Source organism: Myotis daubentonii, chromosome 1 (genome assembly GCF_963259705.1).
Source record: "Myotis daubentonii chromosome 1, mMyoDau2.1, whole genome shotgun sequence".
Lineage (NCBI taxonomy): Eukaryota > Metazoa > Chordata > Mammalia > Chiroptera > Vespertilionidae > Myotis > Myotis daubentonii.
This window is the reverse complement of record NC_081840.1, coordinates 168,602,783-168,622,688: the sequence shown is the minus strand read 5'-3', so window position 1 is coordinate 168,622,688 and position 19,906 is coordinate 168,602,783. Positions and strand designations below refer to the sequence as shown.

Genomic DNA, 19,906 nt, shown 5'->3' with positions numbered 1-19,906 from the left:
AAAAATCACTTCTACTGTCATGGTGAACAACCTGCTTCCCTATTTATAATGGCCTGGCCCTCTAGCAACTTCAGCACGAAATTATAGCTAATTTGCCTACAAACCTCAGGTGGTCAGAATAATCTGGCCACTCATGTATATTGTCACTACTTCCTGAGCCCTGGCAAACACTTGAGCTTGTAACCCCAGCTTTGAATCAGTCTTAAGGCACTCTCCCAGTTCGGGGTGAGGGGGTATTTCTTAGTGTTGGCACAGCTGCTCACAAACACTTTCTTGTTAGGGGTCGGGGCTGGTTGCAGTCCACCTGGCAGCCTTCTCCAAGTATAATCGATCCTTGAACAACATTGGCGTTAGGGGCATCAAAACCCTGCACGTTCAAAACTCTATGTGTAACTTTTGACACCGCCCCCCCCCCCTCAATCTTAACTAGTAATAGCCTACGGTTGATGGCAGCCTTACTGATAACGTAAACAGTCAACAGATATTTTGTGTGATAGGTATAGTACACTGTATTCTTACAATACAGTAAGCTAAAGAACAGAAGGTGTTAGTAAGAAAATCCCAAGAGGAAATGCAGTATTTAGTGAGAAAACCCCACATGTAAGTGGACCCGTTCAGTTCAAACCCCTGCTGTCCAAGGGTCAGCGGTAGTTCTTTCCCCAGGGACAGGGCTGCCTTCCCCGCCACGCCTCGGTCTCAGCTGCTTTCCAGCACACGCTGGCGCCTTTTTCCTGCTTCGGGTGAGTGGCGCTGGTCTGTACCAAGGTGAACGCCTGCTGGGCTTCTGCTAGAGCTCTGGGCATCCTGTGTGCCTGGCTCACCCGCCATCTCCCACCTCTTAGTGCAGTGGTCCGCATACCTCACTGAAAACCAGATCGCTCAGGGTGGGGGAGGGCCTCATATTCTTAGTCACAAGCTCCCAGGGGCCCCGAAGGCAGCAGTTCTAAGAGTCTGGTTCTTCCCACCAACTGCTCAGCAGTATCACCTGGGAGCTTTAAAAACTAACCCCCCCCCCCGCCCCCAACCTCTGGCAACGGGACCCAGGCACTCAAGTGGTTCCAATGTGAGAAGCCACACGCCGGAACCTCGCCCTGTCCCCGAGGGGCTGGCGATGGCCACCCGTGCAGACACCAGCAGCTCTGTGTCCTCGCGACGGAGCCCATGGTGACTCTTCGGGGAGAAGGGCTTTGCTAGGAAGAGATGAGAGACAGCGTTCTCTGTTGCTTATAAATATAATTTATTACCTGATTAAAAATTCTTTCTTACATTTTGTACATGTTGGCTGACAGAATAAATGCAGGCAAGTTACAAACCCAGGGGACTGCAGGGAAACGGGGAGGGGCAGCCAGAGAGAGGGCAGAGGCACCGGGCCCTCACCTCTGCTGCGGCCCCTCGGCGGGCGGGTGCCCTGCCCGGAGCACTCCTCCTCCCCGGGTTTTCTAGAAAAGGAATTGCATAGAAGATACAGCGAGAGGGAACTCCGCAACAACAAAAGAAGCGTCCCGTGTCTGAAACACCAAGGTGGCCTTGTTGTGTTTAAAAAGAGAAAAATGACAAAGCCCCGGACCTCCATCTGACATCCCTGCCCTTGAACTGTTCCAAAGGGAACAGCAGGTGGACAACACCGGCTCTTCAGCACGGACTGCGGGACTCCCCCCTGACACACACGGGCTGCCTTCGTTAGAGAGAGCCAAGAGGAAGGCCAGCAGCTCGCTGCAGCTCAGCACTGAGCGCAGGGAACACACAGCACTGCGCCGGCACGCGCGGATGGATGCTGCTCCCTGCTGCCCAGCTAATACACTGCGGGGTCGGGGGTTGCGGGAGGGGTGTGTGTGTGTGGCTTCCCCACCAACAGGTCTAGGAAAGAATGAAGGGAGAGCACACATCACAGATCTTATGTCCCACGCGTTCCTTTTGCTGTCCTCTTCTCCAAGGCCTGGAGGAGTAACCACTTGTAATTATAATCACATTAGCAGGTGTCATAGGAGACTTTAAAAATCTAAAAGGGCAACGGCGTTTTCCACAGGCCCTGGCTCCCTTGCTCTTTTAGGCCATTCCACCGTAAAACAGACGCATTTTAACATGACAACATGGCTCAGGTCATGGTGCTTGGATGTTGCCTCGTCATCATGCTGAGGTTCAGAGGCCCAGGTCTCCTCATCCTGTAGGCTACTGATCAGCAAAACCTGCCCACCACTCAGGTTCTGAAGGCCAGCACTGAGGGTTATGACCTGGGGTCAGTGCCGTCGGGTTCAGCAGCAGGTCTGACCGTGTCAATCCCAGTAGACCTTTGGGATTGAAGGATGATGACACATAGGATGGAGGCATACTTGAAAGGGGCCCTGAAGTGCGATGGCCTTGAGCTAATAACTTTGCCGAGGCACAAATCTGAAATGGCACGTTGAGAAGCTGGTATATTGTAACATATACTTTGGCTGGTGGGCAGCCGATGGTATCTGAGGGTGTCTTTCCTGTTTTCTCCCCAACAATTGGTGGGACATGACCCTCAAGACATTCAGCATGGATTCCTGACTCGGAAGACCTCTGGACAGATCTCAATACACAAGTGCTCCATGGGCAGAGGATGGCAAATAGCCGCTCGTCAGGGCTTGGTTTTGTGTGCTAGTCCCTGGGTGGAGTTTCTGTCATTCCAGGGATGTTTTTCTTGACCATGCTGGAATACATCTGGGACATACATTACATTTGGTTGAATTAACCCATTATTATCCCACCAAAGATCAATAGAGGGAGGTGACAAGCCACTGGGAAATCTGGGAGCCATCGGTTCTTCTGAAGACAAATTTTTGAAGTAGGCTTTCTGGAAATGGAGGCAATCATAGGTTGATAAGACTAAAGGATCAGGAAGTTAATTGCTAGACTTGGTCTATGGGGAAAACCCACCCAGTGACATATAAGGCCATCTCCCTCCTTTATAAAAATAGCAGGTTATCAGGCATGAATTGTGGAAATAGTTATGACTTTGTTTGGTTTACTTGACCTGTAGGGACATAGGCTTAAATTAACATTGCTTACAATGTATTTATTCCTCTTATGCCTTGTTCCATTTTAAAAAAATCTTTAGAGATACAAGGGAAATCTTTCAAAATGATCGTTACAGTCAAAGATTATACAAATAGATTTCTTAGGGTAGAGAAACAGCACTTCATTGCACAGTGGCAAAGTTTTAAGAATTTCAGTCAACATTAGCTCTGTAAAGTTAAAAACAAAAGAATATACAGAAACACAAACAAAAAACCCAATGTGTAATAGTTGGTCCTACGAGGCACTCGAAAGGTAAAAAAAAAAAAGTTTTAGTACCTTGAGATAAGAATAAAAATATTCCCTTATTGGATCTATAAATTTTAATGCTCATTGACTATTATCATCTTTGTAAATAATTGGCTTTGAGCAAACACTTTCTGATTCACAAAAGTTCCTCTGTTCTCAAAGAAGATGGATTAAACCCCATTTCATTTCAGCTGCTTCCCTGGTCCTTCTGTCTTGCATCAGCATTGGCGTTGTACTGAGGTCTCTAAGTGAAACAGATAAGTTGTCTTGAGCAACTGCTCATCAAAAGCTAAAGCTGACATTCAACCTGAAGCTGGAAACTTTCCCCACCCCCTTTGCACTCTCTTGCAGGTCTTCATATGGTTTTTATTCACTTGTGAATTCTGGGGAGATAGTGATCCCCTTACTGGCTCCCTTCCTCCTACATTGATGACAGAAGAGTAAGTGGACCAAGAGCACAGCTGTGTCTCTGATGTAGATGCAGAGGATACATAAGAAAAGAGCCTTGTCTGATCCTTCCCAGAAGAAGTAATACGTTTGATTCTATTATTGAAGGAAATAGGAGAAATGCCATTCAAATATATGCTTACATGTGTAGTTTCCAGAGTGTCCTGAACTCAATCTCCCTGATGTCTCCCTAAAGAATGGTCTACTATTTGAATGTTGTGAATTGAAAATCTACAGAATAGTAGGATAGATGAAATAGCCAATGGTGAAGCAGTTTAATATTGGACACCTCACCCAAGATATTGCCCTGCCTTGGAGGGGCCTTCACTGCTGATGGGGGATGGTTTTTTCTAGATAACTGAGGTGGGTTTCCACGTTGGTAGTCAGTCACACTGTGTGTGGAAAGGCTGTTGGCTGGGAGGACCTTGGTGTTACACATTTGCATCACCTTGTGCCCAGTTATCAATTCTGAATCCGACTTCTAGTCCTTCCAGATCACTTTAAGGAAATTTGAATGAGTGTGGTGATGAAAAAAGAAGAAAAAAAGAAAGAAAGAAGAAAGAAAGAAAGAAAGAAAGAAAGAAAGAAAGAAAGAAAGAAAGAAAGAAAGAAAGAAAATAAGGAAGGAAGGAAAGAAAGGAAGGAAAAGAAAGAAGAGAAAGAAAGAAAGAATGAGAGAAAGAAAGAAAGAAAGAAAGAAAAGAAAACTTCCGCCCTTAGATCCCCAAATTCAGAAGAAAGAAGCTTCTTTTTTCTCCTTGATCAACAGCCACAATTTTCAGTTACTTAGACATAGGGTACTCATTTTCATACATAAAACATTTCTTTCCAAGCAGATGCATCTCACATTTCCAGAAATAAATGTTAGAGGACCAAAAATAAGGAGATTTAAAATAAAATTTAATATAAAGCCCAATGAAAAATATAAATGTTAAAATGACAATTCTTTAAAGACTGTTTTATAAAGATGCTTATGTATTTCTATTATCAAAATCCGACTTGAGATGTGTCATAAGGAGTGAGTTGATGACATAATATGCTCATAATGACATGCAATTTTTGATATAGGTACTTTAATTGAGAAGAAAAAAAGTGAGAATACGAAAACTATATTTGAAGTGAAGTGTCCGCACATCTATTTGTTATAAAGGCCCTATTGACTCTGCAGGTTTACAGTTCCTTTGTCAAACAACTTTTAGTGTTTTTATATTAAACTGAAAGTAGATTGTGTTATACACCACTAGATGGCACCATGCACAAGTGATAGGTATTCCCTTCCAAATGAAGTAAGCCTTGTCTTTCTGCACAAGCTAAATAAGCATGAGAGGCAGGACTGGTCACATAGAATGGTTGGTGAAGTGACTCCCTTGAAATGAAATGTTGGCTCTGGAGCTTCTAAGTTTGAGAGCAAACTAACAGTTATTACACTTTTCCAAAGAAGGAAATCAGAATTCATAGTGAAGATTATCTGACATAAGTGGTGCGTTATAAGTATGGAAGTTGCCATTTACTTGATAGGAAACATAACAGGGTTCTACAACAGATGATAGATGAGTACCTTACTTAATAAAGAATCAACCACTCTTCCTGTTTCTGGTGCTGGGATGCTGAACCCCAAAACATGAAGCCTCTGAAGTGAACGCCAAAGGCCCTCGATGGCTTTGATAATATAGTCCCTGCCTGCTGTGTTCAATATTTCTGTGTGGATGACTTTATAATGATTTTTTTTTTCTAGTTCAAGTTTTGAATTGGTTATCTGGATAGCTGGACATTTGCTCTTCTCTACTTTTCACTAGGCATGAACGTTCCTTTGAGAAGCCTTCAGATTTCTAATTCTTGATTTCCATAGATGACAACCCCCTAAACCAGTAATGATGAGCAATCTTGAGAAGTTATTTTAAGATGAAGCAATGGATAATAGCTCTTTTTTCTCCTCCTCCATTTTAAAAAATATATATTTATAATTTTTTAATGTAGAATACAATTTTACTATCTTTTGGTCAAATATGCATTGGTACAGATATTATCCACTGAAATTGTTTATTAGTGCAATCTTTCCCTTTCATGATAAGTGTAACATATTTTATATATGGTGCAGGGAGTGGCCTGAGAGAGACTGGTTATAGAATACATACCTACAACAGAAAATGAGAAATACAAGGTCTGGAAGAAAAGGCTCCATATCAAGGTATCAATATTTTCTCAGTGACAAAGATGGAGGGGGCTGGAAATATCTAGAAGTCACCAAAATAGTCAGGAGAGGAAATATATGTGGAAAGAAGGGAGAAATATCTGAAATTACTTCTAATTGAAATCTATTCAGCAACCTGGACACCTCTAGCCCAAAAGTAAACCACAGCCATGTTTTGAAGGTTCTTCTTCAACTACAGGGTTTCTTGTTTTTCAATCTTGGTTAGGCCACTGGGCTGTTAACTCTCTAATCCCCGCCTGCGGAATGAATTGAGTCCCTGTGCTAAAACAAAGAGCCTGTGATGGTCCTAAGGAAATACAGTATCATAGTTTACACAAAATAGTCCCTTGATGAACTATTTTTTCAGTTAAAATTTCTTTTAATTTAAAAATTTTGACCAAGACAATAATAGAACATAACTTGCTACTAACCAGGAAGGCAAATAGTCCCAAGAGAGGAAAGAAAGTGATAATAAAGGATGCCATCTCTCAGGGAACAGCATAATCCAATGATGCAAAGGCAAGACTTGAAAGCATAACAAATACGTTACAGGTTAGAATCATTGTCTTCCAAGTTGGAACTATCTGAAAGGCATAATGTAGCCTGGACAAGAGTCTGGTCTTGATGGATCTTTAAATGATCCAGCTCAGAGTCCACTGTGGTCTTCATACTGATGAATGGCACTGGAGTGGAGGCCCAGCGTTTTGGAACCTTGAGGTTCTCTAACCCCACCCCACTATTTAACAGGCGAGGACACTGAGGTCTAGTGAGGTTAAATGACTTTCCCAAGGGAGCACAGCTAGACAATGACAAACCCGGAATGAGAATTGGTCTCCTGATTTCCATGTCAGAGGGCGTTCCTCCAAACCCGCTGCCTCTAAGGGAGAAAGAGTCCTGAGGGCAGTCAGTGTGGGGCCACATGACCCCAATATTAAGTGAACTTGAATAGGGGACTCAGAGGAGAAAGACCCTGCCTGAGCAAGCCGCAAGAACAGATGGACAAAGCCAGTAAGCATTTACTACCTGTCTGGGGCAGAATGGTGGGAAAAGATGAAAGGTCAAGGAAGCAATGCTTGTTTAATTAAACTGGTGACCACGCCCACCTTGTTATGGGAGAAGGTGAAGCAGGTCTAGTCAATAGCTAAATACTAACAGTACTGCTAACAAAAACCGAAGCTAAAAGAAAAGGCTTTTACTAGAATACTTGTAAATACTCATCAATAATAATAATGATAATAATGATACCTTAAAAAACACCACTTCAGATTGCATATTACAAACACACATGTTGTGAAGAAATGCTTGTTTGTGTGGTTGAACTTGAATCACTGTCTTTCCTGCAACACTGCAGCTTTATCCCCAGAGGGCACCGGGTGGGTGTCCTGAAGGAATAAGGACTCTTAGCTATTTCTCCTTCACACTTAGATTCTCCACTTCCCTGATACAAACAGTAACACTGGTTTTACAAGTTCTAGAAACAGAACACGATGGGAGGATTATCTGAGACACTTGATGCACGTGATTTGTAGCAAAAGTCTGTGATTTCTCTGTGAATTACTAATCTGAATAGACACAACAAACCGTCCACAGCTTCAACTTCAAATGATTTAAACAAAAATAGAACGAGCCATGGACAGTGTCTGCATCCCTGTCCAATTTGATGTAAACAACGTTTGTAGAAATTGGGTTTGTTAAGAAAGTTTATCCATATATCTGGATAGCAATAAAAAGCGTTTCCTAGGAAACTGTAAGATCCTGTACCACACAGCATACAGCCCAACAAAGAGGAAAATTAGGTTGGTTTCTAAATTCAAGGTACAAATGTACACAATTGTTCTTAACTCCGGGGACGAGGTCCCATAAAGTGGGCGTATATAGCGGTAGTTCGTATCTGTTTTCCTTCTCTCTCCAGCTGCCATCTTGCCTGTGAAGCTCATTGGTCTGGTCTGGGTTTCCTCCTCAGCTGTGATCCCTGGGACGGCCACAGACTCCCTGTGCATTCAGTCCAGCGTGGGTCAATACTGTCCTTCTGCTGCTAAAGACACGACGGTTTCATGTCTTCCCATTTCTTCCAGGACAGCTGCCAGCATGCTCAGGTTTCCATCCGGGAAGTTCTGTGCTTCCCAAAGATCCAGGATTACTCCAGTGGGGCTTGATTTGGTGGCGAAGTAATTCAAGTACCTATAATTGGAAATGGGCAAATGTGCTGCTTAATGGCATAATTTACAGATCTATTTTCTCTATATACTTTTATTGATTTCAGAGAGGGAAGGAGAGGGAGGGAGGGAGGGAGGGAGGGAGGGAGGGAGGGAGGGAGGGAAGGGAGGAAGGAGGGAGGGAAGGAGGGAGGGAGAGGGAGAGAGGGAGGGAGAGAGAGAAACATCGTTGATGAGAGAGAATCATGGATTGGCCAGGCTGCCTCCTGCACGATGGGATTGAGCCCACAGTTCAGGCATCGAACCGTGACCTCCTGATTCATAGGTTGACACTCAACCACTTAGCTACACCAGCCGGGCAATTTTCTCTTTACTTTTTACAACCCCTTCTGTCTCTCCATTTGCCTGTTAAGTCTCTAGGTCCCGCTTGAGAGAGAAACTGTGTTTTACAGTGACCCATCCTAAACAACTAGCCCATACTTAATTAGATCAGCCCCAGACAGGAAATGTAATGTTTCACTTTGTTAACCTCAACTCTGAGTAAGATAATTTAAGAGACAACATGTGTATGGGTCACATCCTAAACAGAAAATCAAGAGACTTAGGTTTTCTCTCCAGAAAAGGCTCTGACTATCTTTGACAGGTCATGCCGTGTCTCCCGCTTGGTAGCGATGGCAACCTTTTACAAGGAAGAGGCCTCTGAGGTCTTCCTGTAATGTAACTGAATGTCAATGCTGCGTTTTGCATATTAGTGACTCATGCGGCTGGAGGTCCTGCTCTATAGGAGAAGGAGAACAATAACTACTTTAGTGAGTGGATATATTACTTAGGGGGATTCAGCCTATCCGCTTTGCAGAGTGAATCACAAAAGCTGACACTTATAAATGTCAGATAAGCCCAGAATGTCTCTCAGCAATGTGTTTGCAAGATACAGAGAAGAAGCATAATGCCTGTTTGCACAATGAAAGTAAATAGGTGTATGGAGGGGGAAAAAGAACACCGCCCTATGTCTAACCGTTGCCAGCCTGGAGCCTTATGTCTAACAGAAACCAGTCCTGGCTCTGGCCATACCCACCTGTCCAGGCTTAGCTTGTGCGCCAGCATCCTCCAGTCATGACCTCTTGTCTGGGGGGCATCCAGGCTGCTGCAGAGCTTCTGCCGGATTGGGGGAGGGATGCTGAAAGCACTGGGGCCTGTCAGGGTGGTGATGGTGCTCGCTGGGTCCAGCAGAGGCAAGTCGATGCCAGTAGGTTCCTGTAGTTCAGGCACAGGGACAACACAGCATTATTTCCGGAGACAAAAGCAGTCCCAGTCACCATAATGCCTTTTGGAGCAATAACAAGAGGATGGGGGCCACTGTTCTTCCTAGTAAGAATGGCTTCTTCCTGCCTGGGGGTTATGATTAGCTATCTGCGAGCTGCCTGGGAGGAAAGGTACATGTTGGGCTGACTTTGCATGGCCTGGGATTATGTATGAGTGAACAGATCTTGAACAGATCTGAGATCAGAAGGCCACAAGTTCAGAGCTTCAAGAGACTGCCTGGCCCTGACGGGGAAGCCCCAGGCAAATGCCCCAGTAACTTCTCGCTCTAACCTCCGCAGGAGACGGCTCTGGCTGCTTCTGTTGAATGAAATGGAACACAGCTCTTCTCTAAATGATACCAAATTAAGACTCATTTTTTGAAGAAAATGGTGAACGCAATATACTGCTATAGGGCAAGCTGCTAATGGCATCTTCCAATGGCCGTGCACCCTTATTTTGTTTAAATCTAATTTTAGTAGAGAGAACCATACATGGGCTTTTAAAATAGTTTCAGCTCATAAAACAGCACAAATGCAAAAATCCGAATTTCATCTGTAGGAGAAACTCTAATCATTTTCTGATCTGCTGCCGGTTGGAAAAGCAAAAGCAAATGTTGCCTGGGAACGATTAAAGCAATAACGGAAGAAAATCTCCTTAATCTACTTTAAATGTCACCTCTCTCTCTTTTTCTAAAGCAGGTAGCTCCTTGGGGTACATAATGAGTTGCTGGAGGATAGACGAGACACACACAGCTCCAACCATCAAGGAGACTCCGGTGTCTTGCAGGGCTCGGTGCCGGGTCAGTGCCGCCACTGCCCAGAGCACCCACACCTTGCTGCTCCCATGCACGGGGCTGGCTGCTGTCTGGGTCCCAGTGTTGACTGACGGTGCAACCTGCATTCCGGGATCAGCAGCCAGTAGTCACTGCTAAGCTTGTGTAATCCCACTGCACAGGGTGCATATGCACATCAGAGCTAAACACATTTTTTTGTGTGTGGTAATACAGTGGTGTTGGCTGCCATCACAGTGTTTGGCTTCAAAACCCAAACCTTGGCAAATGGAGACTCCCAGGATTTCATTTGCTCCTTTGTGTTAACTCCAGCAGCACATGCCAGGATTTTAAAAGACTGGTAGGAAACACAGAAGCAACAATGGGAGTTGGAATCCCTGAATGAAAACATGACCCACAATTCTTTCCCTTCCTCTGGCACGGAGCTCCTCCCAAGGGACTGTGAGGAGAGAGGGCTCCTGTCCGCAAGGACACCGGGCTCCAATGAAGGGAACCAGAAGCGTTGTCTGAGAGCGCTTGGCGTTTATCGATGGCTTTATGGTGGGGATGTCCGAATCCAAGTGCCCAAACTGACATTAGGCATAAAACGATGTATGTCTGATGTATGTCCGGGTTGGGGAGGGGAAGGTGCAGAGAAAGCACATGGTATTTCCACAGCTTACAGCCACCCGCCACATGGAGTTCCTGCTTGCTTCTTGTGTGGACAATAACATCAGCGTCCAGGAGGAAACCCACCATGTCCCTCAAATACAACCACACCCTGACTGTGCCTCCCTGGAGGCTCAGTTCTTGCAGGGAGGGGTCTGCTTTGCACAGCGCTATCTCCAAAGACTCTTCTTGCTGTTGGTCACAGGAGCTTCCTCCTGCTTACCTGCCCCCCATCCTGTCTGCCACACTCATCTTCAGAAAGTGCCAAGCTGATGCTTCTCCACCCCCTCATTGAGAAGCACTACATGCCCCTCCTGCCACACGGAGCCCCAACTTTTAATCAGGCAGTTAGGGGTATCAGCACCATCTACCTGGTCAGCTGGTATGAGGTCCCAGAGGTGCTGCCTGGAAAGTGCAGAGCTAGGCCTGACATGATGGAAGGGCCCCATGCCCAGGTGCTCCCGCCACCTGACACTCTAGTCTTTCTCAGGTTGCCTTGATGTGACTCAAACTTTCCTCAGATTGGATCACTCCCTGTCCCTAGCACCTCTTTTAAGATAATCTCCGCCAGGCAAACCCCTTCAAGTCTGGACCAAAACCATGTCCCCTGAGCCTCCCCTGAGCAAATTCACCCATCAACCCGGAGACCTACAGCACTTCCCCCAGCCCTTCTGCAGCCCTCGGAGTCTGCCTATGCATGCTCGCTGTATTTATATATTACTTCCTTTGATTGCTCAAATTTCTTGGAGATGAGAGTATTTTTGTCATCCTCAGAACTCCTGTGATACTCGGCACATGGGAGCTACTGAGTTCATATTTGCTGAACTGGAAGAAAATATTTTTCCTAGTAACGAAGGGGTCTGAAGCCAGTTTCTGGCAGACGCCCACCCCACAGAGTGGTGTGTGGAGCTTCCTTCCAACTAAATGTGACTAAGAGTATGGCTCTTCTCACTGCTACATCCTGAGGGCAAAGGCCAGGGCCAGGAAGGCGTGGCTCTCAGGAAGGTCTGCTCACCTCTCCATGTCGTCAGCCTTTCCCTAGTGAATAGAGAACCATCCCCACTTCACATGGACCTTCCAGCCTGAGTCTCTAGTCCGGGCTACTGTGCCTGTTTACTTCTGTGTGGATGAAACAAACTCAACAGGGCATAATGTCTTGTCTCTTTTATCAGATGGCTGACAACAGCCTTGGCGGTAAAAGAAAAATATACCTCTACGGTTCCATTTAAAGTTCATCTAGTAAATTCAGTTCCTATTAGCTCTTCCTTCACTTCCAGGTAAAGGCGGAGTTTACACTCACAGAATGCTTATTACAATAATCGTTTGTGATATGGGTACCATCTGTCTTTGATGTTGTGAGTCCCTTAGTTAAGCATATGGTTTCTCACCATTAACCAAACAGCTGCTATGAGTGACGACACGCATTTTCAGCACCCAGTCCGCAGCAGATTCAACTTTCCACTCCCAAGTTCTGACTCTTCCTAAAGTCCACTAGGAAACCCAGGCTTTCCAATGGTCGCTTTGAACAGAGTGCAGAAAACAGAAGAGGCCAATAGATGGGAGGGCTATAGCAGAGTGATGTTACTTTGAACATTTTAAATATTATTTATTCTCTGTGTACACAAAAGTGTTGTGTTTTAATAGTTAACAGGGGCTATAAGATCTTCCTCTATAGCTAAAACTGAATGGAAGGCTTGAAGAAGGCATGTTTCTCTCTTGGTGGTGATGGGCAGCTTCCCTGTTATTACTCCTCCATCCCTCTAAAAAAAACACACGAAAACTTTTCTCATTTACATTTTGACATTCACTTATGCCCATACTTTTCAAACATTTTCATTCTTCTTTTTTTTAAAAATTTATTTCTCTTGTCAGAGAGGAAGGGAGAGGGAGAGATAGAAACATCAATGATGAGAGAATCATTTATCAGCTGCCTCGTGCATGCCCCCTACTGGGGACCTAGCCCCCTAGCTGGGGATGGAGCCTTCAACCCAGGCAAGTGCCCTGACTAGGATTCAACAGTGATCTCCTGGTTCAAGCACTGAGCCACACCAGCCGGCAGACATTTTCATTCTTAAATTTCATGTCTGCGAGACTGCAGGCTTGGTTTCCAGTTAAGGAATGTCTGGCCAAAGCACTTGGAGAAGAACAATTGCTGGCTCCTGACATCACCATGGTCTATGTCAAGCACAGCCTGGCCTCCCTGGCCGGCAGGGGTCCTCAGCCTGACTGCAGAGGCCAAGGGCCATGTCTTGTTATAAATGACTGCTGGGGGGCGGGGGCTGGAGACGTGGGTGGCTGGGGGCGAAGGGGGAGGGGAAGGCATGAGAAGCACATTCCTGGCAAGTCAGCTCATGCTTGGGAGGCAGGACATGGCCACTGCAACCCTGTCCACCTGCCAGCTTGCGGGTGACCCTAGGAAGGAGGCCTGTGAGAAGAAAGACCTCACAAATGGAGCCTTCCTCTGCTTGGTTATGGTTTGTCCGTCACAGTGCACCCCTTGTCGGAGCTTTTGATGAGGATCCCGGGCTCAGGCCCTCCAGAGCAAACTGCTCAGAGCTGAGGCTCACTCCCCAACCTCAGAACCCAGCCCCACACTCCTCCCACCCCCCTCGGTGGGCCGCCTGCACCGCATTCAAATGCTAACAACAGGGGGACTCAGTGACCCAGAAATAAGAGCAGCATGGAGCCCTTTAATCCCCAAAGTCATCTGACTGTGGTCATTTCTGCCCCTCCCTCTGATACCAGGCTGGCACAGGCCTTCCAGGGGACTGAGGGCTGGCCTGTCTGAGCTGACTGCCACCATGTTGCCAAAGAAATCGTCTTTTCCTCCACGTTGACAAGGAAGTCCCTACGTGGTGTGGTGAGCACACTATGCAGGACTGCATCTTCCGTCGGAGGGCGGGGGCGGCGGACCTCGCGGGGAAGGGCCCTCCATGGCTCGCTCTCATTCTCTGCGCATCTGATCCACCTTTTCATCACACAGCCAGCCTTCCCGCTGAACAGAAAGCAAGCATCAAAGGGGCAGCCCTCCTCGGCCCCCTCCAAAATCCTGCAGCCTTTGTTGTCGCCGGGGATGGGTGGTTATTGAACTTTGCAGACCTGCTGGGCCCGGAAAGCGAACACACCCTCCGGAGCCAGCAGGGGTGGTGCTGTGCGCGGGGAGACGGGGCTGTGCGGAGGGCCCTGCGGTTGCCATGGCACCCTGACACCCAGCTCCTTCCTGATGAATGTCACGGGGTCTGTGACTAAAGTTGTTTATGAGTCAGAAGTCTCCTGAAACTCCAGGAGGAAATGATGACCGCAGGGCAGGCTGTGGGAAGAGGGATGGAGCGTCCTGGAGGCTGAGGCTCCCCGCCCTGGCTGGCAGAGGAAGACGGTCTGTAAATACAACGTGCAGAGCCAGGCTTGCTGCACCGCCTGACATTTCATTCCTCACTGCGCTCGAGACAGCCAGGGAGAAGCCGTCTTTTAAATCACACGCTGTCCGCTGTAGTGTTAAAATACGACGATTCCAGGCGCTGCGGCTCAGTACGCAACACGGAGCCCCGCCAGGCCCTGGGCGAGCTGCCTCTGATCACTCTGCTTATTCTGCGTCCTTTGTTCCCAGCAGGGTGTCCACTGGCAAACCACAACCCCGGGGACCAGGGGACCAGGGGACCCCAATCCCTTCCTGGCACCCTCTTTCCATACAGAGTGCTTGCTTACACGTAGCAGCGTGTGTTGCTGTCCCTGTAGTGGGGACTTAGGAAAGTGACCAACTGAACTGAGTGAGGATCACAGCAGAGAAAGGCAAAGGGAGGCAACTAGGGGGAAATCCGCAGATTTTACTTTTATTTATGGAACACTTATCCTACCATAGGGAAGGGGACATCTTTTCTTTGTTTTCATAATTATCTTTATTGAGGTATAATTGACATAGAACCTTATCCTATACTAATAAAAGAGAAAAATGGTAATTGGCATACGACTGATACCTTTTTCATTGGCTAATCAGTGAGATATGCAAATTAACTGCCAACTAAGATGGCAGTTAACCACCAAAAAAGATGGCGGCTAATTTTCATATTGATGGCATAGTACAGCGCCATCAGAGAGAGGGTTGGGGGTGTGAGTGCCAGCAGTCGCCCGAGACCTGATCCCGCGGGTAGACCCGGACGCGGGCCGGCGAGGCGGCTGCGGCGTCCGCCCGCACTCACGCCGCCAACCCGCGAGAGCAGGTAGGGGGCGTGAGTGCCAGCGGTCGCCTGGGACCCGATCCGGCTGGCAAACCTGGACGGGAGCTGGCGGGGTGGCTGCAGCGTCCGCCTGCACTCACGCCGCCAACCCGCGAGAGTGGGTTGGGGGCGTGAGTGCCGGTGGTCGCCCGGGACCCGATCACGCAGGCTGGCAGGGCGACTCGCCCCCAACCCGCTCTCCTGCCCAGCAGGGGACCCTCATTTCCCCCCATCACTGGTTCTGCCCCCAGCCCAGGCCTGATGCCTCTGACATCAACGCCTGAGGGCTCCCAGTATGTGAGAGGGGGCAGGCTGGGCTGAGGGACACTCCCCCCCACACACACACCCAGTGCACGAATTTTGTGCACCGGGCCCCTAGTCCTATATAATAAAATCCTAATATGCCAAGTGTTTGCTCGACCAGTCGGCTGTTCAACCAATCAAAGTGTAATATGCTAATGATATGCTAAGGCTGCTCAACTGCTTGCTATGATGGGCACTGACCACCAGGGGGCAGAGGCTCCAACCGGTAGGTTAGTTTGCTGCTGGAGTCCGGCCAATCCGGACTGAGCGAGATGGGCTGGACATACCCTAGAGCCCTCCCACGGTCCCTCCCTGGTTGGCCAACCTCCTGTGTCTCTTTCCTGCCCTGATCGTGCACTGGGGGGAGGGGGATAGAAGGGGGAAGGGAAGAGAGGTGGCCAAGGTGGGGATATAGCACATCAAGGGATGCTTTGGGGAAAGTTACTCCATGTGCACATTACTTACATTAACCTTATATTTGGGACTCAGATCTGCTGTAGAACATTCAACATGATCCTTCAATTTATGTCATAAAAGTAAGATTTGTTTTTCAAAAAGGATTCCCTATTTTATTCCTTTAGTAGAGGCCCGGTGCATGAAATTCATGTACTTGGGGAGGGGGGGGTTCCTTAGCCCAGCCTGCACCCTCTCACAGTCCAGAAGCCCTTAGGGGATGTCCAACTGACGGCTTAGCACTGCTGCAGTGGTAGGGGCCTCTCCTGCCTCTGCACTTGAGCCCAGCTTCTGGTTGAGCGGCGCACCCCTGTAGGAGCGCACTGACCACCAGGGGGCAGCTCCTGTGTTGAGCATCTGTCCCCTGGCGGTCAGTGCACATCATAGTGACCAGTTGTTCCACTGTTTGGTCGATTTGCATATTAGCCTTTTATTATATAGGATGTATCTAGCTCTCTGTGTTCATTAAAATATCATGTTATTAACAAATAGGACCTATAGAAAGCTTTTAAGGACTTCCTATGTGGCCTGTATCAAGATACCTTTGTACTCCACATTGTCTCTCCTCCCCACAGTTATTCTGACCCCGGATTTCGGAGCTTCTTACCTCTGAGACGGTGCAGTTGAGCTGGAAGATCTGCCCTTCTCCTTCCACCTGTCGCACACACAGTTTGCAGACCAGCTCCACCGTGTTCAGGCTGAATCTTTCCAGAGTGAATGTGCAGTGGAGGTTTCTTTGAGACCCACTCCAGATGTGGTAAAAAGGAATTTCCTAAAGGATACCAACGTGTTAACCACAAATGAGTGACTAATACCAAAGGTGAACTATCAGACATTGGGTTGCCAAGTACTCTTCTCAGCATTACACATATTACCTCATTTAATCACAACAGGCCTACCTCTCTATAAATCCATCCCAAACTGCTTTTCGAATGAAAACGCTGAGGCCCAGAGATGTTAAATTCACAGCCAAAGCCCCACAGCTAGTAAGTGGCAGAATTGAGACTTGAACCCAGGGAGTCAGCCTCTACAATCTCTATACCAAACAGTCTGCCACTTGTCTCTCATTTACAAAAAAAAAAAAGAAGCCATTGTAAATGGATTAAATAAAACCTGCACACTCCAGTCGTTGCTCATTAAAAGGAAGCCCTGCTGTGGTGTTCTGCAGAAAAGCAAAGAAGCTCTAAAGGACAATGGGCTGATCCAGGTCCCTTTCATGCCCATATCCTCCCTCTGCACAGGACAGAGGGAAAGCAATGCGTACTGTCCTTGGAAACTGTAGACTCGGTTAGCTGCCGCAGAAAAGCCCTTGGCCTAAAAGCACTGAGCCTCTAACTGGGGCTCCACTGTGCCTGCATTTTCACAAGTCTAGACCCCCTTACAGAGCCCATCCTAAAATCTGTTTCAATAAAGGAAAGAAAAGGTTGATACGTAAAAAATGGATGGACAGGTGGCTAAAGGCAGAGAATGAAGTACAAATGAGGACACACTGCCCTCACCTACTTGGAGATTTGGGGCAAGTTACTTAACCTTTCCATGCCTCAGTCTCCTCATCTGCGAAAGAGTAAGCAAAAGAATACCTAAGTCAAACACCAGCTGGCGTTAGATAGGTAAACCAAAGTGCATGAGTGTCTGGCTGAGCGTAGGCATTCAGCCAGCCTTAGTTGAACTAATATCAGATAATCATTATTAGAAACGTACGATTTCCCGTTACGATTATACAAAGGAGATTGTTCATAAAAGGGGAAGACTTGTGGACTTTTATGGCAGTTGCAAATTAGGGAGAAGAAGAAAGTAAAGGAAGAGATTTAATGAGAAAGTTAAAAGCCAGATCTCTCAAGCAAGTGCTGAGTGATAAAGAAGACTCTGGCATGCACCCCCATCAAAGCGCGAGACTGCTATCCATTCGTCTCCCACCATGTACGTGTGAGTGTTAGACATATGAGAATACGAATGGAGCTGGACAATCTCCCCTTCGTTCCTTCTAGTATATTCATTGACTTATACCAGGAAATCACAACCAGTCCAGTTGCAGTGCTGGCATGGGATGGAATTTACATGCATGTAGACCAGTCTTCGCAGCTTATCGAGGTGTGTCTGCATCTCCGGGACTGGAAATGAGGCTAGAGATCCTGCCACAGAGTCTCCTGATAGCTCTGGCTGACGGAGGAGGAGGGGCAAACTTCTGAAGAGTCCCTATGCTTTTTCCACAGGAACATACAATGGGGCTTGGGATCAGTATGCTAATATTTACTACAATCCTGACTAGGTTTTATTTATTGTTTTAAAGTATTTTTATTGATGTTTAGAGAGGGAGGATAGGAGAGGGAGAAAGAGAAACATTGATGTGAGAGCAGAACATTGATTGGCTGCCTCCTGCACGCCCCCTACTGGGGAAATAGCCTGCAACCTGAGCATGTGACCTGACCAGGAATCGAACCAGCAACCGCTTGGTGCAGGGGATGGTGCCCAACCAACTGAACCACACTGGCCAGGGCCCAGGTTTTATTTTACATTCTATTTCAGTTTCAAAACTGGGGTTTCTTCTAAGTGTTCAAAGTAAAGGGACTCTCCTAGCAAGGCCAAAGCCTAATTGTGTCATGAGGGATAACAGTGTTCTTCTGTTTCTCTTATGAATGCCTTCAAGAGTTTTTAAAATCAAGCCAATGTAAACATTTACCCTGAGAATGTCATGAGGGACTTGGAAGTCTTATTTGCTAGCACTAAAACAATGATAGTTCAATTATTTGAAGGAGAATTAAGAAAAAGGCATTCCTTCAAATATGTCTAGAGTATTTTTCAAAAATTTAAATGATCCTAAATTATTTTGGAGAAACAAGTGCTGATATATGTCTGATTAACGCCAGGAAAGGGAATATGTTATGTCTAATAAGTGCAGTCCTCCTTCATGGAGTTGGCTCCAATCTTTAGCTCATCTTAGGCACCTTACCTGATACTTAGCCAGCAATTTGCTCTTCCAGAGGGAATGGGCGACATCGTGAATGGACAGGCGCAGGTTGTGGGTGCTGCCTTTGAAATGAAGAGCCTTCGGTTCTTCTAGGAGCTGTCCTCCCATCTGTCTCTCAAGCTGCAAAACTTCCTGTAATGACATGGCCCAAATGAAAGCAAGTTACTGAATTGTGTCACTTTCATCAGCTCTCTCCTCCAATGAGTGTTTCCTCCTTGCGCCTTCCCGCCACCCTGCTATCTTGGGCAATATGTGACCTCCACTGCTGCAGCCTGGAGGCCCTTCAGCTGAAGCCCCTGCCAGTGTGTATGTGACTGGATCCTACTGACCATCAACTCCGCCTCAGCAATCACACTGTGGGGGGCAAATTCATTACAGAGTGCACTTCCCGATGAACAAGCGGACTGCTTATTCACATACAGGAAAATAACCATAAGAACCTCAAATGGAAAAAAAAAAAAGAACAGAAAAAGAAAAAATAGGTGGAAATATAAATAGATAAGTAGATTTTCAATGAACTTTTAGGGAAAGGGGAAAGTAACTAGCAAACAAACCCGTGTCTTGGACTTGGTAAAACCAGCTCATGAACAAAAATTTGGAATGTTTGGGGAATTTTTTTCAATCTTTTGTAGTTTCAATACCTACAGAAATAAAATAGTAAAATTTTGTTTAAAATAATTCATTGCAGGATTTCAAGTTATCAAAAAGAATGAATTGTGTTCACTATGTCTTATTAGAGGAAAATATACTGATGTAGATTAGAAAGGTTTCTCAGTATCATAATTGAACTAAACAATTACTTAGCTTAACTTTTAAAAAGAACATCTCAGTTTCTGTGGCTGATAAAAAATGCTATATAGCTTTACTTATACTATGAAGATGTAAAACGAAGAGAAATTCTATATGTACTTACATCCCTCAAGCTGGTTAATGGGAGTTAATGGGGCATTTCCACTACAGCTGCAATTATCCAAACAGCATCAAACCACAGGTGATCAATGAACAAAATACCCTGGGTCTCCTTTGCTGTCTGTAGCAACCCTGTGCTCGCTGTGCACCCCTCATGCTTTAAAAGTTTTAGTGACACAAATACAAGGTACATTGCAACCTTTTTTTTTTTTTTTTTTTTTTAAACAGGAGTTCAAG

The 19,906-nt window shown here is 46.4% G+C and overlaps 1 protein-coding gene across 2 annotated transcripts in view; it reads right to left on the bottom strand.

Annotated features, from left to right (window-relative positions):
* Positions 1 to 4,622: 4,622 nt before the first annotated feature.
* Positions 4,623 to 19,906, bottom strand: part of UNC5C (unc-5 netrin receptor C) — a 369,634-nt gene continuing 354,350 nt past the window's right edge. For both annotated transcript variants that reach the window (XM_059665102.1, XM_059665093.1), the window contains 4 exons: positions 18,743 to 18,892; positions 16,400 to 16,564; positions 9,158 to 9,336; positions 4,623 to 8,107 (listed from right to left, as the gene is read on the bottom strand). In XM_059665102.1, the coding sequence (XP_059521085.1) occupies positions 7,942 to 8,107; positions 9,158 to 9,336; positions 16,400 to 16,564; positions 18,743 to 18,892 (660 nt within the window). In that variant the 3' untranslated portion in view covers positions 4,623 to 7,941. The remainder of the gene's footprint in view (positions 8,108 to 9,157; positions 9,337 to 16,399; positions 16,565 to 18,742; positions 18,893 to 19,906) is intronic.